At 34.9% G+C, this 24,545-nt stretch overlaps 1 protein-coding gene across 5 annotated transcripts in view; it reads left to right on the top strand.

The window, feature by feature from the left end:
* The window catches only part of LOC128855342 (uncharacterized), a 114,672-nt gene extending 98,122 nt beyond the window's left edge, over nucleotides 1-16,550 (top strand). For 3 of the 5 annotated variants that reach the window (XM_054090186.1, XM_054090187.1, XM_054090189.1), the window contains 5 exons: nucleotides 536-682; nucleotides 893-977; nucleotides 4,794-4,875; nucleotides 4,945-5,753; nucleotides 11,772-16,550. In XM_054090186.1, coding sequence (XP_053946161.1) covers nucleotides 536-682; nucleotides 893-977; nucleotides 4,794-4,875; nucleotides 4,945-5,753; nucleotides 11,772-12,153 — 1,505 coding nt within the window. In that variant the 3' untranslated portion in view covers nucleotides 12,154-16,550. The remainder of the gene's footprint in view (nucleotides 1-535; nucleotides 683-892; nucleotides 978-4,793; nucleotides 4,876-4,944; nucleotides 5,754-11,771) is intronic. The other 2 variants (XM_054090190.1, XM_054090188.1) reach the window with 2 other exon arrangements.
* The last annotated feature ends 7,995 nt before the right edge of the window (nucleotides 16,551-24,545 follow it).

Consider the following 24,545-nt stretch of genomic DNA (forward strand, 5'->3'; position numbering starts at 1 on the left):
AGAAGCAGTAATTACTATTTGCTTAAATAAATTACATTTGTGTTTACACACATACATACATACATACATATATTACATACGTACATTTACTGTATATCTTTTGCACTTTCACAGCTCATTAGTTTGCTAAGCAGTATTCAGCTCAACTACGTACGGAGCGTGCAAATAAATGCACTTATTTGTTTTGCGCCTAATTATCAATTAACTGCAATGTTAAACAGCGTTTTCTTAATTTTATTCACTGTAGCTATTTTTTATTTTTATTTATTGTTATTGTTTTCGATCCTCTAGTAAATGTATTTGTATATGTATAAGTATTAGTATTTGTATTATGAATTATCATTTAGTGTTTCGTAGTCTCGTATTTACCTATTCTTGTACACTTTTTTTATTTGAATTTGTATTATAATTTCTATTTGTTTCTATGTCTTCCCTTTTTGTTCTTCTCTCTCTCTCTCTCTTTTGAATCGCTCTTTAAAACAATGAAAAAATATTAAAAAAACAACAACACCATAAAAACAAAAATACTCTTTAGTTGATATTGAAGCTTTAAAGCACGCACCCAATTGGGGTTTGAGACACCGTAGAGATAGCTTGAGTGGATTAAGTACACACAGTCAGCCCATGGTATTTGGCGGTGGATTTGGTGGTATGCAAAGTCCAGCGCCAACGTATCATTCAGGTATGTTGTCCAATGTAATGTTTATGATTTTTATATTTTAGTTTTCGAAAACATTTTTGGCTTTTTCGTTTAAGTATTTTGAAATTTGTGTGGTTTAGTTCTCATCAAACATTTGCTACACTCTCGTATATGTTCCATATTTGTATCATTTTATATCTTTTTTTTTTGTGCAAGTTTTCGTTAAATCCCTTTAATATTGCATAATTGTAGGCGCCTACACGCCCGGCATGATGACTGATGTGGTGCGCGAAGTGAAGGAAGCAGCACGCGTGCGCGAAGATGCGCTACTAAATCGGTGAGTGAAGCGAAACCATTAGAAGTGAAATACTTTTGAATTCGAGCGAAGGCAGCTCGATTAAGTTAAATTGAAAAAAAAAAATAATAATAATAATAAAAAAGTGCTCTTAAAAATACTATTATTATGCACGGCCATTTTTTCAATAGCTAATAATCTGACAAATACAGATTCCCGTTACCAATTGGGAAATGCGTAGTACCTTATACAGAGTCCGGCATTCGAAGTGTAACCCACTTCAGACCACTCGCGCAGCTGATGCACGGACATCAGCTGTCTGTTAGATGGCTAAATGACAGTCCAGCGTATTGTTTACAAGCGCGTGGAAGCATTTTGCCGAGTGTAAACGCGAAAAAAGAAAATCAGTAACGGATTTCAAACGTAATAATATGATTGCATTATATTTGGCTGGAAAATTACAACTAGCGATTGTTCGTGAGCTCGAGCACCTTAAAGTAAATAAAGCAAAAATAAAGTAAATAAAGTTTTTGTTTATCGCATCATTACTCATTACAACGATACTGGTAGCATCGCGAAACGTCATGGAGGTGGTCATCAAAAGACTGCAACGTCACGTGAAATGGTTAAAAAAGTGAAGAAGCGACTTGAGCGAAATCCCTGACGAAGTACCAATCAAACGGCAAAAGAACTGAAAATATCTAAGCATAGCATCCGCCGCATACTGAAAAATGATTTCAAAGTCAAGCCTTACAAGATTCAAAAGGCGCGTGATCTCACACCAAAACAGCAACAAGTCAGACTTGAGAGAGCGAAGAAGTTGCGTCGCTTGGCCGAAATCGGTCAATTTCCGAACATTGTGTTTTCTGACGAAACAATTTTGACTGATTGAACAATTCGTAAACTCCCAAAACGATAGAGTTTATTTGACCGATCGTTTATACGAGAATTTGAGACATCGATTGGCCACCAGTTTGCAGCACGCGCCACAAGTAATGGTTTGGGCCGCTGTAACTGCAGATGGGCGCTCTCCAATCGTTGTCATTGAGCCTGGCGTCAAAGTAAATGCGAAATATTATCAGGAGCGTATTCTAGAGGTTTCTTTAAAGCCGTGGGCAGACAAACATTTCGGTGGCAGATCAGAGGACTCGGCACCGTCTCACAAAGCTCGAGTGAACCAAGAATGGCTGAAAAACAACGTTCCGAACTTCACATGGCTTTCAAATTCACCAGACGCGAATTTGGTGGATTATTCTCTTTGGGCGAGTTTGGAAAGCGAAGTCCGAACTAAAAGATTCACCAGTCCTGAGGCGCTGAAAAAAGCCATAACCAGCTTGCGATTCGTTTTTGGACCGCCTCAAGGTCATAGTCAAGGCAAAAGGTGCTTATATCGAGCAAAAGTAAATTGATTTTTAATTTTATATTATTTCCAAACTAAATTTATGGCCTTATTACACTTCGAGTGCGGGACACTGTATTTTGGCGATAGTTAAAAAAATTTAATTCCCATGAGCAAAATAGGACAAAAAAACACAAAATAGTAAAAAAGTCATGCAACATTTATATTCGGTTTTGGAATACTGAAACAAAATAATTATAAAGAATGCTTTAATTAACAAAATTAATATTTAGTACTAAATCGATTGTTTTTAGTAACATCGGACCTTTTTCCTGTAACCTTTCTTTTAGTTCCCTGGGCGAAGAAACTGGCCTCTGCCCTACATTCCGCTCCAACTCGTTCCACAAGTTTTCTGTTGGGTTTAGTTCGAGTGATTGGGGAGGGGTAGCAATAACTTTTGGCCAGTTATAGAGCAGCCGTTCTTGCGCAATATGGGCTTTATGCTTAGGGTCATAATCTCGGTACAGTTTAAAATTATTTAGCATATAATGTCCATCCGCTCTGCTGACTGTTTCAAATTTTACCTTAATAGATTCAAATATATTTTCTTAATTGTGTCTATGTCTGGGGGGTCGTTCAAGTATTATGTAAGCAGATTTATTACAAATATTTAATGTCTGGAAAATCAGGAACATCTTGTTGACCTGCCCCAACATATTTTGCAGTAACATTATTGCCATCAATTTCCATTGAACTCCATACTTCAGCTAATACATTTCCTGCAAATTCGAAATTAGACCTTTCTAAATTGTAACGCCACGTTCATCCAAATGAGACCCAAAATGGCCATGAGGCAATATTAAACCAGCCAGTTCCCGACTAAGAGGAGCCATTCTGCGCTCTACTCTGTTGTACGCTTTTCTTCCAGGAGCATTGGTAGCTAAAAACAATGCATCGAGATCATGTCGCTTAAAGTGTTGTATAGCAAACCCTAAGACTTTTTCATAACGCGGATTTTCATCTGGCCGTCCATCAACCGCCATGATTACCACTGGTTTTACTAGTCCATGGTCAGTTTTAGCTAATGGTCGAAACTCTTCAAGTTCGAGAAGCGTCTCGAAATCCTGAGCATGAGTATTAGCAGTAGATGAACTATGCTTTCCACTTCGAATAGCGATGTATGTTGGTCCAGAATATCCAATGGCTTGCGGTTGTCCTAGCATACTGGAAGTGATTTTGATACCAGCATAAACAGATGGTATTAATTTATGACGCTCAGCGATTACCCAATCGTGGTCAGGTAATTTGATTCTATATTCGATGTGCATTAGAAGAGGTGCTTGCTTATTTGCCGCAGTTACGCCAATAGGGACTCGAGCTTTATCATCTTGAGATATGAAAAATACTTGATCTGGTCCAAGTATGGATGCTATGTTCTCTCCGATACATGTCTTCGTCCCTCTGCAGAATTAGATTTTCTGGGAATCGAACGAAGATATGTCCCACTGCGACTAATGTCAAATCCTATTTTACGTAATTCTTGTGTGAGTTCACCAAGAGTTTTTACGCTGCGAATAGATTCCATTCGTCTTCTATCATCTGCTGTACTCGCAAATAAAGCTATATCCGCAATTGTTTTCAATAGTGATGGTTGATTGCTTTCAAGATTAGGACGTCCCACTGAATCCCTCAGAGATAGTATTTTTTTATTTCTGGATTTTCATGGCAAATATCTTCTAACTTTCTTTTTATACCATCCCTGTGTTTCTTCTGGGTAACTGTGTTTTGAATCTTCCTGTTTCAAGACTGTTTTGCTGTTTTTATTTCCTCACACAATTTAATGATCTGTTTATCAACTTCAGCACGGCTTGGCATAGTATCTCTGGCAGAATACAAAGCGTTCATATTTTTTTCGAGTAGAGCAATCTTATTTTTCATAGCTTCCTGAGAAGGTTTTGCTCTCTGTTTATCTGCATTTTCTTTATTTTCGCATTGCTGTTGTGATTCATTACCGGGATTTATTTTATCTTCTTCCTGTTTTTTAATCTTTGAAACTGGGTGTTAATAGTTTTTGTGGAAACAATTATGAATAAGAACTTTTATTTTTGCCTTGGTATCTGCCATCCTTGATATATCCGACAGCAATGCTCCTTCTTTTATCATTTTCGTAGAATTTTCCAATTTGGCGGTATTGGATTCAATTTCTATTTCTTAATATTTATAGAATATACGGTGAATTAAATAATTTTGATATTCACATTCGAAGCGCATAGAAACTTGAATAATATCATTGATTCAACGAAACTATACTTTGATCGATGTGTACCTTGGTTGGATGAACTTGATTTCCCATTGACTTGCGCAGGATTATTGTTTGACGTGTCTCTAAAGAATATCTTAGCTTTTAAGCTTAGCTATACATATAACTACTAGATTAAGTGATAAATGCCTTATAACTAGTTTTTGAAATTAAACAACACCCATTATTACACACACATATCCATGCTCGTACATTCCAGGGTAAAAGCGATGGTCGAGGAACGCCAGTGGTCATTTAATGAGAGCAACTTACGCATGATGCGCGACATTGAAGATCTGAAGGTAAAGTTAAACTCCCTCCTTTCATGGCCTTCTCTTTAAAATTAACACCCTTTTCCCTCTACTACTTAGTCTCAAGTTCATCATTTGCGCGCCGATCGCAAGGAGTCCAACAAACGTATCACACATCTTGAGGCGGAGAACAAATATATGCGCCAAATGCTGACGAGCCTCTTCAATCAGCGCAACACGCCCGATGTGATTTATGAGAATGAAACACTGCGCACACAACGCAAATCCTTCCCCACAGCCTCAACACGACGCTCACAATCGATGAATCTTCACTACGGCACCATACACCATCAACCGCCAACCGCAGCGCTGACAGTGGATGAGCAGGGTGAGCGCTTGCATATCGTCGAAACGCCCGGAACTTGTGCCGCAGATTTGGTGACCGTAAGTGATAGGCGTGCAGCAGCAGAATTGCGCAGCTCATTCTCCAGTTCGGATGGTGGCGGTAGCATAGGAGCGGGTAGTGGTGTTGGTGGTGGTGGTGGTGGTGTTAGCGTTGGTGTACGCAACAATGGTGCCAGTGGAATAGGCATTTGTACAGTAACACCATTGCCCAATGGTAATGCCGCCGCAGCGTCTAATCAGCAACAAATCATGTCACCGCCTAATTTCGCATTGATATCAACGCCAACCGAGAAGGAGGAGGAGGAGGTGAAACAACGAAAAAAGAAGGGCAGAAGAGTGCCAAATGTTGTTGGTGATTCGAAGCGAAATGGTGAAACTACTACAGGCGATGTTGTACACTCTGTTGATGCAGTTGATGGTGATAAAGATGTTCACGGTCAGAGCAAATTGTCGGCGCAGGAGCTGCAGCAGGAACTACAGGATGCGGTAGCAGCTCGTAAGGAGGCCGATATTCGTGTTATTGCGTGGGTTTAAAAGCTTGAATACAAATTAGCGAAATGTTGTGCGGCACAAAAAAAAAAATTTAGCTTCGCATTAGCTACCATTTACACAAATTCTATCATTTGGAATTTTTGCTTAAATTATTTTTAGTTTTTTAACAGTTTTATTATTGTTATTATTTGTCGAGCGTTTAATGCAATCAGCAGTAAATTAGTCGTATGCCAGTATTTACACTACAGTATAGAAAATTATTATTGTAATATTTGAGAAACTATCTGATGGACAGTTTTTTTGGAGACTTGGAAGAAAATAATGAATTTGTGAACGAATGAAGTTCCGAATTGAATGAGAGATCTACATTAACGAGCATTTTAAGCAAATCCTTGGGCATACACGCATACACGCATATATAGACATATATATATATATATATATATATATCTATATATATATATATATATACAATATCTATATGTGCATGCGTATATGTATGTGTGAGCGGGTTAAAGAATAAAACACCTTATGCCAGTTAATTTCACATCATTCGACTCTTGTCTTCGACGAGGCTCCCAATTAGAATTGTATGATTATAGAAATATCTACAACCGTTGGCTACTGTAACGACGAATGAAAAATGTTTCTAGGTATTTGAGTGTTTATTTATAACGCGCCGTGTAAGCGTTTTATTTCTAGTACAACTGGCCTTAAAATAATGCAAGTTTCTTTTTCGTACAAAAATTTTTTTTGGTTTGTGGATTCTCAAAGTTTATTGTTTAACTTTTCAAATAAAACAAAAAAATGTTAAATTAGCATGTGAGCAAACTTTATTAGTTAAATAGTTGATATTTCGAGTTCTTATCATCACTTGCTATGTTGTTTTTTTTGTCGTAGCGTAAAGCGAATGTTGCTGGAGTAAAATACTTTGACAGGATATAAATCCGAATCGAACATATCATATGCATATATATTATATATATACGTACATACACATATACAGACATACACATGTATACATACATATGTATATATAATTGGCGTCCAATAGATTACAGTAAAATACAAAAACAAAGTTTATTCAGACGTATTTACAAAGAAAGAAGCAGCCGTCAGTCGCTTTTGCGTTACCGAAATTATCCGGATTTATGTTGAACTGTCACTTCAGCAGCATTCTCCAAAGATTTACGGCGACTTCTGTTTGGATAAAAATCATGAAATTTTGGCGGATTCCGATTAAAAAACAAAATATATACAAAAAACTAAAGAAGAAAAAAAATACATAATTTATTTACATTATCCTTATAGGATTATCATATACTACATAAAAACTCTCTGCGACAAAGGAAAGTGTGCGCCTTATATTGACAATTTATTTATTTTTTAATTTAAATTATTTTTTATAAAAATATAATATACTTCTTCGTATTATAATATATTATAATTTTTATAAAAATACAAAATTTATTAATAAAATTATTTTTATTATTTTTATGAAAATATATAATTTATTGATAGAAATATTTTTATTATTTTTATAAAAATATAAAAATTTTTTAATAGAAATATTTTTATTATTTTTATAAAAATATAAAATTTATTAATAGAAATATTTTTATTATTTTTATAGAAATATAAAATTTATTAGTAGAAATATTTTTATTACTTTTATAAAAATATAAAATTTTTTTAATAGAAATATTTTTACTATTTTTATAAAAATATAAAATTTATTAATAGAAATATTTTTATTATTTTTATGAAAATATATAATTTATTGATAGAAATATTTTTATTATTTTTATAGAAATATAAAATTTATTAATAGAAATATTTTTATTATTTTTATGAAAATATAAATTTTATTGATAGAAATATTTTTATTACTTTTATAAAAATATAAAATTTTTTTAATAGAAATATTTTTATTATTTTTATAAAAATATAAAATTTATTAATAGAAATATTTTTATTATTTTTATGAAAATATAAAATTTATTGATAGAAATATTTTTATTACTTTTATAAAAATATAAAATTTTTTTAATAGAAATATTTTTATTATTTTTATAAAAATATAAAATTTATTAATAAAAATATTTTTATAAAAATATAAAATTTATTAATAGAAATATTTTTATTATTTTTTTAAAAATATAGTTCATACATTGACAAAAACCATACAACGTAAAGTTTCAAACTTCGTAAAAAAATTTATCAAAATTCGGGAAATTTTCCTTAAAATTTCAAACTTTTTAATCAGAATCTTTAGAGTAAAAGCCGATCATACATTTTTATACGCGTGCAATTTTCAGGTGGCTCAAAGAACGCGTAAATTGTTTTAATTTTTCTTTTTTTCTAATGTTGTTGGGTGTTGTTATTTTTAGACAACTATATTTTTATAAAAAATAATTGAAACTGAAAAAAATAAATAAAAAACTAATCGAAGCACTTTCTTTTGACGCCGATAGTAGATAGTAGAAAACTTTTCAATATATTTTACTAAAAAATGCATTTGTCAAATCCTGTTATTTGACTAAGAATTTTTTTTTATACCAAATTATACTGATAAAGATCCATGAAATTACCTTAAGGGGACAGATACCTGTAAAGGGCCATATTTTCCCTAATTTTCATCAAAATTATTTAAAATAAAGAAGTAAATACATTTTTTTTTTAGATTGGCACACAGTTTATTTATACATTAAAATAATATAAATTTCTTTTTTTTTATCACTCAAAATGGCGGATGTACACTCAATTCTTCCAGGAAGGTCGCAGCGGGGCTTCTCAATCGGCGGGCATTGTAGCATCGGCGTCAGTTATCTGAATACAAAAACCAAACATTTTTTTGTTTATTAATGTCATAATTTTTATATGAATTAAAAACAAATGGAAAAACAATTCGCGGAATAAAAAGCTTAAAAAAACGAGTTTTGAGGCGAATTTTCCTACAATTTTTGCTTCGAAAAAATAATTTTTTTTGAAAAATTTTCGAAAACTTTTAAATTCACATAGAAAGTAATATCATAAAAAAGAAAAAAGATAAAATTTCAGAGAGATCGGTAAATAACTTTTCGAGTTATCGTGTACGCCAATTTGAAAAATATAGTTTTGCGAAAAACGCGTCAAAAGTCGGTAACGTAACTATAACTCTCCCAGCGCTCGAACGCAAAGAATAGAGTCGTCACGGTTGACGATCTATAATATAAGAAATACTTAAATTTACGTTCTAAAATTTTTTTTGACAAATTCTTAAAGGATTATATAAAGATTTTAATTTTACGGGTATCTGCCCCCTTAACAAATTGAAAAAAATATTCTAAATACGCCATATATATATTTACAGTGTACAATTTTGATATGGAATGTTTTAAATTTTTAAATTAATTTTATTTTATTTGTAGATAAGTTGTGGAACCTGGTCAAAATTTTGAGAAATATTCCATGTTTTCCTTTTATCATATTTCAAATAATATAAGTTTTGAAATCTGGTCAAAATTTTCGAAAATATTCCATGCTTTCTTTTATTTTCTAGACATTGTTTTATTGTTTTGACTTTGCAGAGTAATTTTTAAATAGTACAAATTTAAAAAATATTTTAGTCTAAATCTGCAATTTTTTCAAATCTAATTTTCTAATTTAATTTTTGCGAGGCCAGCTTAGAAGTATTTTAATTTGTGAGATTTTCTATGTTTAAATTTTCACTATTTTTCACAATATTTTACCTCGTTTTGCCTCCATGACGAATTGAATCTTTGGCAGTGATCTTTATCTGTTGTCCATATGAAGAGATATTAAAATTACCCAATTTTCAAGTCAATGTTCCGCTTCAATCTGTAATTTGTGTCCAACAATTCAGCAAAAAGGTCCATTACTCGCAAATTTAATCTTAAAGTTTTCTCCAAAAAACGGGTAAACATTGCGATGACTTCTTTGTGGAGCTGGACATTCGACGATGTCATTAACAACACTGAAAATAAGCGAAAGTGAAAGGGCTGTCCTTTTCTTTTCCAGAGATTCTAAATCAATTAACTTTAGCCGATAATTATAGGATGGAACAGAGGATCCAAATCGTAGGGAACGTCAGGCCTGCTTAAGAACAATTTTTTGAACGTGCGCTATTCTATTAATCGAAAGTTGGTCGTAATTTTGAGTGATGGAAATCTTTACTTTGACCTTTACTTTGACCTTTGCTTGGCTGTTTGTATACTGCAGCTGTCTAGTTCACAAGTATCAAATATGATTGATGTACGACGTCATTTGCTAAAATTATAAAACTTCCGATAGGGTGATTAATTTTGCGCCACTTTGTACTTTCGTTAAATAAAAATGAAAAACTCCTATAAATGTAAATTTTGATTAAAAAGCGTAGCATTTGCATGATGTTATTTGATTTGCTGAAAGCGTTAGATGTATTGAATCTATGAACCATGTAAGGAAATGAATGAACCATATAATGGAATGGATTAGTTTGTGAAAAAAGAAATCCCTTCATTTTGCGGAAATGGTTTAAAATTGTTTTATGGTCGACCTTTAGCTCCTGGGTTATGCTACGATTACTAAAATGTCGGTCAACTTCGATTATTTCTGTGATTTGATCGACATTTTCTTTAACATCAAAAATACCTGAACGGAATCGACCAAACCATATTACAAATAATGAGCTGTTACAGTAGAGGCACCATAAACACCATTCCCAATTTCAGCGGTCTGGCTTGCATTTTCGCCTTTATCAAGGAAAAGCTGTAAAATGTAGCGAATCTTCCTTTGTTGACTTCTATTAACATCCTGTAACAACGGAATGGAACAAACAAAGAACAGCAAAATAAGTTTTTTAGTGTGAAATGTCACCTTAACAACGGGCACCAACTTTAAATTGTTTGATCGATACATAATATATATGTATATAATTGGCGCGTACACCCTTTTTGGATGTTTGACCGAGCTCCTCCTCGTATTTGTGGTGTGCGCCTTGATGTTGTTCCACAAATGGAGATACCTACAGTTTCAAGCCGACTCCGAACGGCAGATATTTTTATGAGGAGCTTTTTCATGGCAGAAATACACTCGGAGGTTTGTCATTGCCTGCCGAGGGGCGACCGCTTTAGAAAAATGTTTTTCTTAATTTTGGTGTTTTCACCGAGATTCGAACCGCCGTTCTTTCTGTGAGTTCCCATTCGGCTTCGGAGGCCGATCGATCGATAGGATTACGAGAAATCGATAGGATTATGAGAAATCGATCACTACACCATCTACCGAAAAAATAGTGGATTTCTTTTTCCCCTAACTAAATATTTAAAAAAAATTCCCAAACAAGTGAAAATGCAATAATCAAATTATCTAATTACTGGCGAAATAACTTTTATAAAGCTCCAGAGCACATCTTCTTTAAACTGTGGTTGTGGCTTAAGCCTTAACTAATTTATATATAGGCGACCAGAGATATTTCGAGGGTAGCTGAAATATTATATAAAAAAATATTTGGTAAACTTTGAGAATCCGCAAATCCGGTTAGTTGCTTAAGTTATTACATAATTTCAGTAAAGATTATATTTTCTTATATAAATATTTTAATTCTGTAAATACCTTGTTCTTTTATCATAAGTACATATATTACATACAAACACACATATATATATTATTGCTGTGTTTGAACAAATTTTCTTAAAACTTTTATTTGATTTTCAATGAAACACTAAAAAATAAACGCACACACTCACAATCAAATGAATAACAATATTTACTAAAAACAAAAACAAAAAAATATGCCCCTCCTTTGCCAACCATTTAATCACAAGCATACATACATACATAAAATTGCATACTTTCTTATCCATGTGTATGTACATACACGCATGAGTAGTCTTACTCACCACTCTCACTTACACTTATCTCACCTCATCATATCTGGGTTCACTTTTTGCTCTAACTCTCAAACATTTCCAACCAACATAACTTGTAGCGTCTAACATTCTAATCATTTTGTTTGTACGTTTGTGGCTCACTCGTATTTTTTCGTATTCTCTTACTTACTCTCATTTTAGGCTTGAGAATATGGTAAGAACACAGCGCTTGAACTCCACTCAAGCCAATTCCGCTACGACCAACAATACAAGTACATCCATCCATCCATCTGGGTCGGTTGCATATAGCCTAACTAACGGTACTGCTACTGCTACTGGTACTGGTGCTGGTGCAAGTGTTGGTGAAGGTTTTGGTATTCTAAATCGTTTTGTTGGCGGCGCATATAATATTAACCCTTGCACCACCACCACTCTTAACTCTCCACCATCATCATCGACGTTGATTATACAGCCTCAGCAGAAACAACATAAGTCCCATACGATCGTCTCGGTCAACAGCGTTGGTAGTGTAGCACAGACGCCAACCAAACTAAGCGTTGCTGGACCCATAACCGATTTATAGTTCTAGCTAATGGCTACACAGCGCCGAGTTCGTGTCACGCATTTTTGACTTCAGCGCCACAAGACAAGGCACGCGTCCCGTCATTTTAGCAGCGCCAAGAGAGGAGTGGACCAGTTTGCAGAAATTAGAAGCGCGCACGATGAAAGCATTTACGTGAATAAATACATATACATATGCATGTACAGCTACATACATATGTATATATGGAATTTGGCAGAATACGATACTCGAAATGTGCTCGAAACAATGAAGTGTTGACTTCGATAACGAACGTCCTTTACGATCCGAACCGCTACGATATTTGCTTTTATTATTTAAAATTTTATACGATAATTATATTTGTAATTGTTATTAACACTTGTTAACGCATTCGTATTTGCATTTTGTATGTGTTAGTGAATATTTACATACATGTATACATACATATAATCCCATTCAAACGTACATACATACATACATATGTGCAGATGTAGCTCGTATAATAGCAGCTTCGTTTTCATATTTGAAAATCGTCCCTAATGTTTAACTCTCTACAAGTAATTTGTCCGTAGTTTGTTACTAAAAATTAACGATTAAATAATTCGTATCATCGAGGGTCACTCTATACATGGATACAGTATTGTGCATGAACTAAGCAACTTATTTCCAGCAACTAAGCAACTGTAATCCAATTATTTGGATTGTTTTTCAGTTCACAATATTCAACTAGTGTTGGACGCTTACTGGAAGTGGATAATTGAGTAAATGATTGTGAAGAATCTAGAAATTAAATTAACTACTAATCGGTCATCAAATTGGCTGCCCAAAACGGAAGCCACTTGATTATTTGAATTTAATTTATTTAAATTATTTGAACTCTATAATTTTGGCCACAAATCTTGATGAATTGCAATTTTTGCTACTAAGTCAGTCTAAACCATTGTTCTTCTTCTTCTTCTTGATTGATTGACGTGATAACCGCTTAAGCGATTTTGGCCGAGTTTAACAAAGCGCGCCAGTCGTTTCTTTTTCATGCTAATCGGCGCCAGTTGGAAACACAACAGAAGAGACCTTCCCCTTCCTCTACTACTACCAGCTGGTACCGCATCGAATACTTTCAGAGCCGGAGTGTTTGTTTCCATTCGAACGACATGACCCAGCTAACGTAGCCGCTGGATCTATATTCTATGCGCTATGTCTATACCGTCGTAAAACTCATACTGCTCATTTTTTCATCGCCTGCAAAGGTCCACAATTTTTTTTCTCTCAAACACTCCAAGCGGCGTTTCATTGGATGTAGTCATCGTCCACCTGCGCCATACGTTGGGACGGTCATGATGACAGCCTTATAAAATGTTAGTTTTGATCGTCGGGAGAGTACTTTACTATTCATTTGCCTACTGGGTCCAAAGTAGCACTTGATGGCAAGAGAGATTAAGTTTCAAGGGCCGGTGTTGATTTTGAATAAAATAAAATTTTTTTAGGAAATTATTGTCATTTCTCTCTATTATGATAATATTGGTATGGCTCAATTAAGTATGGAACAAAATATCGGCCAAATGACCACCGCGGCAATGGAGGCGTGCCATCCGATGGTCCAAATTTTCGATGACACTGAGGCATAATTGAGATTCTATGCCGTTAATGTGCCGAATTATCTCATCCTTTAGCTCTTGAATTGTTGCTGGCTTATCGACATACACCTTTTCTTTCAAATAACCTCAAAGAAAGAAGTCCAACGGTGTCAAATCACATGATCTTGGCGGCCAACTGACATCGCCGCGACGTGAAATTATTCGGCCATCAAATTTTTCGCGCAAAAGAGCCATTGTTTCGTTAGTTGTGTGGCAAGTGACACCGTCCTGTTGAAACCACATGTCGTCCCCATCCATATCTTCCAATTCGGGCCATAAAAAGTTCTTTATCATCTCACGATAGCGAACACTATTCACAGTAACTGACTGACCGGCCTTATTTTGGAAAAAATACGGCCCAATGATGCCGCTGGCCCATTAACCGCACCAAACATTCACTCTTTGTGGGTGCATTGGTTTTTCGGCAATCACTCTTGGATTATCATTCGCCCAAAATGCGGCAATTCTGCTTATTGACGAATCCACTGAGGTGAACATGTGCCTTGTGTTCTTGAGTCAATTGCACCTTGTATGCGTGTAAATGCAAGTCTTTATGCATAATGTTCATCAACGACTGGCGTGAGAGGTGCAATTGGTGGGCACGACGACGAGTTGAGGTGGACGGCTCTTCAGCCACACTATCGCGAATAGCAGCAAAATTTTCTGCAGTACGAGCTGTACGAGCATGCACTTGTGTTTTCACATCTCCTACAGACGCGGTTTTCTCAAACTTTTGCACAATTATTCCGACTGTACGCACATTTGGACAATTAAAATGACCGAAAAAATCACGAATATGCATTTTGATTTGAACGCCCGTTTTCATAATAAGCCTGAATAACTTTAACGCGCTGCTTGACTGTGTATCTTTCCATGGTTCAAATTGAATTAGTCTGAAATTGAAAAATGTCAAATGAAATGCAGAAAAAAACTTGACGTTTAGGTGTGGTTCAAATTCAACATCGGCCCTTGAAATTTAACCACCATTTACGTTGACTGACACTGTTAGCGGTGTTAATGCTGGTTCCTAAATAAAAATTAAGTCTGAGCGGAATGCAAATGTACCGAACAAAAATAAATTCGACAAGGTTAAAAAAATTTAATTTAAAAAAATTCAAATTTTATTGCAAATTTGCAAAAGAAACAAATTTTTTTTAGAAATTCTTGAATATCCAAATGTTGCTATTCCGCGAATTTCATTGTTTCCCGCTTCATCGACTTCAAAGTAAATTTGACGAATTAGCTGTCAAAGTCTGAATTTGACAGTTCATACGATGTTTCTTACTTGATATCGTATACAAATTGCCATGAACGATCTACGCAAGCGATATATCTTTTGAGATGAATCGTATTATAGCGCCCATAGCAGGTATAGATGCCCATTAATAAATGGGAGGGACCGACCATATATCCTTAGAAAATTTTCTATTATCCTATTACTAGAAATTCCTTCGTATTCTGAGATATCGCTGAGAAACACACTTTTCAGCTATTTCCTTTTTTTAACTTTTACTGAGCGCCGTGGACGAATGGCTTGATGCGTCACTACCATTCGGAAGTGCACAGGTTCGAACCTCTGGTCATGAAGCATCAAATGATAGAACAATTTTTTCTAATAGCGGTCGCTCCGCGGCAAGCAATGGCAAACCTCTGAAGGTATTTCTGCCATGAAAAAGCTCCTCATAAAAAACCAGCGGGAGCAGCGTAAAACTGTAGGTGCCTCCATTTGTTGAAAAACATCAAAAGGCACAGCACAAATAGGAAGCAGAGCTCTGCCAAACAGCTAATAAAAAATTTAAGCCCAAATTGTATATAAAAAGAAATAGATGTGAAGATTTTGCGAAACAAAAGTGGCGGTTATATGGAGCCGTAAAATTAATCATCCAAATTTGTTTTTGATAAAAAACAAACAAAAAAAATTAGCGATGAAAATCTTTACTTTGAACTTCACACACTCCATTGCTTGTTTGTTTGGATACTTCAGCTGTTTAGCTCAAAAGTGTCAAATATTATTGACGTATGACGTCATTTGCAAAAATTATAAATCTTCCGATAGGGTTCAAGAAATATGCTTACAAACAAAGTTCTTTAGATGCTGGACAGACATTTTTCCAGTACTCACATTTTAGCAATTGCAAAACAAACAAAAAAAATTCTGAATTTTATTCACAAGTTTGAAATATTTTTAATCAAATCCCGCGTCTGTCTCAATCTAATTATCCCAAATAATATGTTGCGTAGTTATTGTAATTTAGATATATTTACTTTCGAAAAAGTTACCATCTATAACTCAGCTGAAAAACCTGCTTATGTCTTTCACAATACTGTATGTGCGCATTTTAACAAAAAACGCAATTTATTGTTCTTTAGCAAATGTAGCGCAAAGTGTAATGCCCTTTTGTGTAGCCGCTAAAAAAGTTTCTCTAAAAGTAATCTACTTCGAAATTCATTAATATTTCAAAAAATGTTTAAAAATTTTTTAGATCTTTGCTCTTTACAAAAATTCTTTAAAAATTTTAATAACTTTATTAATCCCAAATAACTTCAAACAACCATTAAAATCAGAGAAAATAATGGAAAAAACCTGTCTCATATCCCTGATAGTTTGAAACTAAAGTTGATGGAATGCATCTTATACAATATCAGAAAATACCACATATACATACATATATACATACACATATACAAATAGCGATGTAAGTAAAAGAGAGTAATATAAAATATTTAATATATTTTAAGTGCCATTAAATTTAAATGATAATAAATATTTTATTTTCGAGTTAACCCTTTTTTTGTTGTTATTGTGGAGTGAGAGAGATTTAAATCCAGGTCGGTATGATAATGTAAGTGCAGCTGTGGTTGTTGCTGTTGGTGTTTTAATAGCATAACACATGGGCTGAAAAGTCCCGGGCTTAACAAAGAAAGAAAACGTTGATTTTTTGTTCAAAATCAGCTTTATTCATCAACGTAATTTCCATCAAGAACAACGCTATCATTCCAGCGCCGCCCAAAATATTTCATTAACATTTTTGTAGAACGGTTTGCCTCAAAATAGGTCTCAGTTTCAGCAGTAACCTCTGCATTCGAGCGAAATTTCTTACCGGCCAGCATCTTTTTTAGGTCTGCGAACGGCCAGTAGTCGCTGGGAGCCAAATCTGGCAAATACGGTGGATGTGGGAGCAATTCGAAGTTCAATTCACGCAGTTTTGTCATTGTTCTGATTGACTTGTGACACGGTGCGTTGTCTTGATGAAACAGTGAGCGAACGCGGTAACCACTTTGAACGGAGATTTCTCATAGTCAAATGCTCATGCAATATGAAGCCAACTCTTTCTTTTCATATCTCTGCGATGTCAGCAAACTCTCGCAAATTCACTTTTCGGTCATTCAACATGTTTTTGTAGATTTTTTTGATAATCTCTGATGTTACCGCCTCATTTGGTCGTCTGAATTTTTTCTTGGTTTAGATAGTTTCTGCAGAAGTCATGAGTTTGCACGACTAGCTTTTGAGCATGTCTGCCCATAAGACAATGCGATGCTCATTTTGGCATAGGGATGTTGTGTTTTTAGCATTTAACGTCGGCCGCAATTGTTGGGCGCTTCGGAAGTTGGAATAATTACGCAATCTTTCCTTCGCTATGCGTAATTACAATTTCATTTGAATTTTCTCGTTAAGAAGTGTGGTGCGAAGTCCCCCGTAACGACTCTGTCGTATCGTTAAGAGACGTGCGGCATTTCATGGCTAACTTAGAGGTTGTCGACTGCTTCGTGAGAGAGGTGGTATCAGTAAATCAGCCGATTTGTTTTTTGTTTTTTTCTTTCTCTCGCCGTGTCCATTCGGAAGTCAGCCTAAAATGAAATGACAAAAAGCCATTCCATTCGCACTATCGTCGCGCGCACGTCGTTCGCACATCATGTAGGCTGTGCACTCGTCGCCAAATTTGTTGTTGTTGGTCTAGTGCCGCCACCTTTCATGAACGCGCCCTGCCAGGATGTCAGGGAGAATATAAATATTAATTCCTGGTATCGTATCACACTGTACCAGTGTCACGGCCTTAATTATTGCCATCAGTTCAGCATGAAAAACACTGCAACAGTCGGGTAGTCGAAAATTTAAGTAGATCCTTAGACGGAATGTATGGTATGCCTCCGTACATCCGGGCTTTGAGATTTGAGTGATCTGTGCACTTATACATGGATGGAATCGCACTGTTTTACAACGTCCTTTTCCGACTCTTTAGGTCAGGTCTCTAAGTCAGAAGTCTATACTCTAATTATAATACCATACATTTAGGCAGACATTCTTTTGTAAACGAGGTCTTAGGTCTTTTATTGAAATATCTAGATCGCTAGAAACCGGGATACCTTGGAAAATTTCGAAATTTGGCATTTACACTTGTGTTCAAAATAATAATATACATATACATAAGGTCCTCTAACTCCTAGTTGGAGCAAAGGGCGTCAACAACTCCTCGTCGCCATCGAACACGGTTTTGTGCAAGGGCTCTCAGTTCGTTCTAGGTCTTATTTAGGGTCCTCATTTCCGCCTCCGTTGAGCGGTGCCAGATGGTTCGTGGCTTGCCTGCACTGCGTCCTGTCTATTGGAAGGGGTTCCATCGCAGACCTGTTTGGCGATGTTGTCGTCACTCTTCCTCAGGGTGTGGCTGATCCATTGCCATTTTCTTCTGCGGATTTCAGTCGCCACATCGGATTGATTAGCCCTCCTCCGTAAATCGGTGTTGAGTATAGATCGAGGCTAGAAAATTCGCGTTATGCGGCGCAAGCAGCGGTTCATGAACATTTGGAGACGCCTTGTGATCGTTGCGGTGACCTTCCACGTTGTACAGCCATATAGCAGGACAGACTTGACGCATGTTGAAAAGTCGCAGTGCGGGGTGTGATGTGCGTAGTTATGTTATTATTTTGCCAGAGTCGTGCAAGAGTGCCAAACGGGCTTTGGCTTTGGTAATTCTGCTTTCAACGTCAGACTCACTTCCTCCAACTGCGGTGATAATACATTCCAAGTAACAGAGATTTATACGCCTTCACTTTTAAAGAATCTGATGGGGGCAATTCAGGTTAAATGCTTTTGTCTTTTCTATGCTGGTTTTAAGTCCCGTTGTTTTTAACTGTTCCTTCGTGTGGAGTTGTCTGTCTCCCATCGGACGCGTGCCCAGGCGGCGGGTCGGGGACGGCTAGCTTTATGCAGGGTTGGTTGGTTGGTTGCAGGGTAAGTGGGAAATAAAATACCACTCGCGGAGCAAAAGAGACAAACACCTGCTTGGAGGTGCGGATAGTTCAAGCTTGGGTAGGAAGGCCAGCAACCTTCTTACCTAAAACGCAATATGCTAACGAAACAACAAACAACCAGCCTCGGATAACAAAACCAATTCCATCGTCGACGACATTTGGGTAGCGTACAAGGACTAAGATCGAAATATGGAATGTTACGGCACTGAGAGATGGCGACAACATAAAATAATATCAGTACGAAGAATTACTAAGTTTTAAGAAGTTTTTTTTTGGGTAGTACATTTTTTTCTGATATTTTTGATTTTATAAGTAAAGTATAGTATGTACACATGAAGCAATAATTAAAGGTGATGTAAGTAGCCTAATTTCACCCTGTGTTAGCCATCTTGAAGCTACTTTATAAATCCGTGTTGTCCTCTTGGAAAAGCTACTTTTTATTTCAGAGCAAATTCTAAAGAAAAAGTACTCAAAAGCGTAGAAATTAAAACTTTTGCTGAAAAAGTTAGCAGGCAATATTGTTTTGCCTATTCCATTTTGCTTAGACTTTCGCATCTTTCAATTTCAATTTCAATTTATTTGATTTTTTTTTCAAACACGAAACGCGCTGCATTATTTAAAGCGATTTGCAATTTTTGCTTCGAATTATTATCAAGCCTGCAATATGATACATGAGGAACAATGAGTGATCTAACAAGTTTTAATTTAACTTTACGCAACGGAACAAACCTATCAAATAGATAGCTGACTAAAGCATTGAAATGTTGCAGTTTTTCATCCACTGTTGTGAATAACCGACACATATTCTAATTAAGCTCGGCAGCCTCCTTATTTAAGAGATCATGCTGAATAAGCTTAAAGTCTCTAAAAAATATCTCCTTTACTTGATTGTGTCTGTTGAACTGGATGTTGTAAGATAAGAATATCAACTCGTGGTCGGAAACTCCAGCCATAGGAAGCTGATCAATATGACTGACGTAATCTCTGTCACTGACGCAAAATACATCCAAAAGACTTGGTTTGCAGTGGGGTGCAAAGCGAGTAGCATATTCATTGATTAAGGAAATTCCTAATGATTGGAAACGATCTATCAAACTCCTGGAAGAAAAATTATCACAAAGAAGGTCTACATTTAAATCGGTGAAGGAGTTTAAATAAAGCAAGGGGATAATGAGATAGATAGGAATGAGATCAAAATAAAAAAGATTACATTGTAAAGCCAAGAATATGAAAAGTAACAATGAGATGAACGAAATAGAAATGATACTAAAATAAAAATGATTACAATGCAAAGCAAAGAGTTTGAAAAACATAAATGATAAATAAGAGAATAAATTTAACGCAGACATAACATTAATAATATAACGCATAAATGTTTTTGTTTTTACATATTAGCAGTTGCCATGCTCTCTATACTTGTTTTTTCAGTTATAATTACAGCATCAGTTTGGGGTCGAGCTCTAACAAACACTTGCCCACGAACAGAGAAAACTGACGTTAGACGCTTTTGCTTTTTATACTGCATAGCCAAACGCATTAGTTCGCGATTTTTTCTTGCAAGACATTCGTGGATAAATCTTCCCTTCAATACTGACGCCGACATCACTAAGAGAAAGTGCTCGTCTCTTATCTTTGCAGAATTTAGCTACAGCTTTCAGCAGTTGAGAGCGATCTGCAGAAGAGCTCAATTTGATTATAATTGGAGCTACGCTTTTATTGTTTGGGCGTCTACTTGTGTTTCTGCGTATATATAAATTTATCTTTTTTAACACAGATTTTATACTTGTAACTTTGCAGGTAATCTCGTTAAAAAATCAAATGTATGATTAGCGGACGTGACGAAATTAAAGTGGTTTTTCCTTGTTAAGAGTTTCCACTATTTGTTTTATTTATTACTTCAGTGTAGGTTTACAAGTGGCACATATAGATTCCAATCCGATGCATGGTCAAAATACATATATATATATGACACAAATCCATGGGAATAGTTAAGTTAAAAATATAAATAATTAAGTACCAGTTATAAAATAACATAAAATTATTCTATGGCTTACAACGACCTTTTTCAATTTTTTACTACATTTTCAGAAAGGGGATAAACTTATGCCCTTTTTTCCCTTGCTTCCAAATTGCATCAATGAATTAAGTAGCATCCGAAATCAGTTGTCAAACTTTACTTAACCTTGTATAATTGAATCATGGTATGTACATATATTCTACAACAAAAAATATGTAAAGCTTTAAAATATGTACAAAATTGAAAAAAGTTTAACAAATTTCAAAAAATATATCAAAATTTCAAACTTTTTATTGACAATGTGCAAGTTTCCTGTGGCTGAAAATACTTGTTGATTTTTTACAATTTTTTTTTTCGCTCAGCATTTCAAAAAGAAATCCGAATATGCGTTTCGTATGGAAGAAGTTTCTCAAAAAAAAAAAAAAAAATTGGGAAAAAGCAACGCGATTTTCGAGCGACTTCAAACTTAAACTCTATTATACTCAAGTTGAATGGTTTACAAAACTATGTATATACGTACACAGAATATTTTTTGAAAATTCTGATAAAAATTTTGAAATTTTTTATAATTTAATTTTGTATGGAATCTGGAGTTTTGTACAAAGTTTGAAGCGTGGAGTTATATAATTCTCGTTGTAGAATATACCATACTTAAAAACAAAAAACACATATAGTTAGTAACATAAATAAGTATACAGGAGCCTGATTTATGGAATTGTTTGAAGCTAACGCTTTCCTTAATATGTAATCAAAATATTTTACACATGGTAATTGAGTACTGGGATAAGCTTTCATATGCGCCTTAATTTAGCTGTCTTTGATGCCAGCGAAATTTATGTCACAAAAGTTAGTATACAGCAAACGATTGTTCAGTTACCATAACATTTATTTTTACGTATTGGCACCCAGAGGAAAAGAGCTTTCTGATGATTTAAAAAAACTGATTATAAAATATCACAAGGAACATACATAAATCATTGCGAGAAATCGGTCGTTTGATAGATAGGAGTTTTGCTACAGTTCAAAAGATTGTGAATAAATATAAAAGTGCGGAAAGCACCACTAATAAAGAGCGTTGTGGGCGTCCGCCGCTCTTAAGTCCCAGAGAAAAAAGCTTAGTCGTACGGAAAATCAAGACAAACCCCAATGTATGGCTGCGAACGGGGTTGGAAACTTGGTATTTGCCGAAAATACTATGGACCGATATGGTTATTTAAATATTTTTAAAAGAGAACACTACGAAATTGTGCCTTGGAGGAACGTTTACCTTCCCGCAGGATAATGACCCCAAGCACACATCCAACATTGTACGAGGGTGGCTGTTATACAATGCGCGAGAACAGCTGAAAACACCGCCACAGTCCCCGGACACCAACCCAATCGAACATTTATGGAAACATTTAAAGCGGCAAATACGTTAACATCCCATTAGAAATAAGAAACAACTGAAAAACGTCCTTCAAGAGGAATGGAATAAAATACCACCAGCTGTAACTGAAAACTTGGTGAAATCAATGCCATCACGACTTAAAGCGATTGCAAAGTCTAATGGTTACCCTCCTAAATACTAGGATTTGATTTAAATTACGTTTTTGATTTCACAAATTAATAATGATGAACTGTATACTTACTTTTGAGACATGCATTTTTATAAATTTTAATATAAAAAGCTATAATTTTGTTCCTTTTTTAAATTTTGCCATTATTTGGATTAAATATGATTTCTGTATTTCAATCATATAAATAAAACACAATTCTGTTATAACTTACGTTGTTTGAAGGAATCGATTGGGGGAAAATTCAAAACGTGTCCGGTGTATACTTACTTTTGTTACTAACTGTAGCTAAAAAGAAATTAAATCCAAAAAAAAGCTAAAAAATGTATATAGTCAACTCCTGCAAAGTGGGTTTACGCAGAATTTGAATATAATATTTATTATAAAAACAAAATAAATTTTACCTTTAGCCAACGTAATAATTTTATTTGATTTTCGTATAGGTGTATAAAAGGTTCTTAAATTAAATTTTTATTTTGTATGCAATTAAGTAAAAATGGTAAAATAAAGGCCAACATTCTTCGAAATATATATTATAGTTCAATTCTTGCAATTCAGTGTATTTCGCCATGCCATTTTTAATGTTAATTTTGCAAACACTGACTTTCATTTTCACATAAGAAGAAAAATTACTATACATATCACCTTCGCCAGGTTGAGGATTTCCTTGAAGTAGTTTGAAGTATTTATTTTATAATAAATTATATTCTGATAGACTACATTCGCATTTTTTTCTTTTATACAAAATACTCATGCTAAGGTATAAATAATGGTAATACTCATTAAACTAATTCTTAAAAGCAATAGAAGTTTATTTATTTATGAAATAATTATTATTTTATATTATTAATTAATTTAAAAGATTTGCATTCAAAACGAAATGCGCTATACAATCACCAATACTTACAAATTCCTCTGCGTAAAATTTTTCCCCACTATGCTATTAACCAGCCGATGGCGCTGTTCGCAGTAAGCACTCATGCACTACGCTAGCAACAGACTGTAATGCAGCTACACCCTGTGTTGACATTTAGCAGAGACACTCGTTTGGTTTTTGTTCGCGTGCACAATAACGCCTCAGCCTATGCAATGCCCCATTAATGTTTCGAGCACACGCACATATATGCGGAATACAAAATTGGATAAACAAATAACTACTGCACTCTTTTGTTCGCCTGGTAAAACGCAAAATTTTTGTGAATTGACAAATGCGACAAATTTCGTGATCCGCATGAGAGAATGTGGATGTCGTGAGAGAAATTAGTGTCGTAATGGGGATATGAATTTCTCGCAATGGAAAACTGAGCAAAAATAGTTTAGTTCTAAATAAAACAAGGGTTGTTCTCACGAGAGTTGTTAGATTTTATTGAAAAGAAGAATTTCAGATAGATCCAGTTTTGCATACTCACAGCTGAATTGCAAAAACCAACTGTAATTTTCGTAAATGATTGAAATTAAGTGCAAGAAATTAAACAAAAAATGCTAAAAATTTGTCGTGATGGCCCAGTGATATTGCGAAAAGGATGCATATTTTGGATAAGTCGGTTTTATGGCTTGTAAAGCAAATGATGTTAACCCTCCGTTGGACACCTTGTTTAAAACCTTCCGTTGGGCACCTGGATCTAGTTTTTTTTTTCGTCATGTTCGAGGATCCTGTTTAAAAGATTATATCCTCAAATCGATAGAAAATTAAATTTTTCGATGTTACCTGGCAACTCAAGTCGTTAGCTATAATAGAAATATGTTAAATTCACGCCCAAAACCGAAAAAGCTCGTCTGGTCAAACTCGGTTGCCCAACGCAGGCTTAAAAGGAAAACGGTCGGCAAAGATGGCAGACATAAAATATTGGAAGGTTTCTGAAATCGGTTATGGAAAATTTTATGAAAAGGATCTTGTCCTGTAAGCGTGGTCGTGGTGGTCATTTGCCTGATGTTATTTTCCACTATTAACGGCAT

Source organism: Anastrepha ludens, chromosome 2 (assembly GCF_028408465.1).
Source record: "Anastrepha ludens isolate Willacy chromosome 2, idAnaLude1.1, whole genome shotgun sequence".
Lineage (NCBI taxonomy): Eukaryota > Metazoa > Arthropoda > Insecta > Diptera > Tephritidae > Anastrepha > Anastrepha ludens.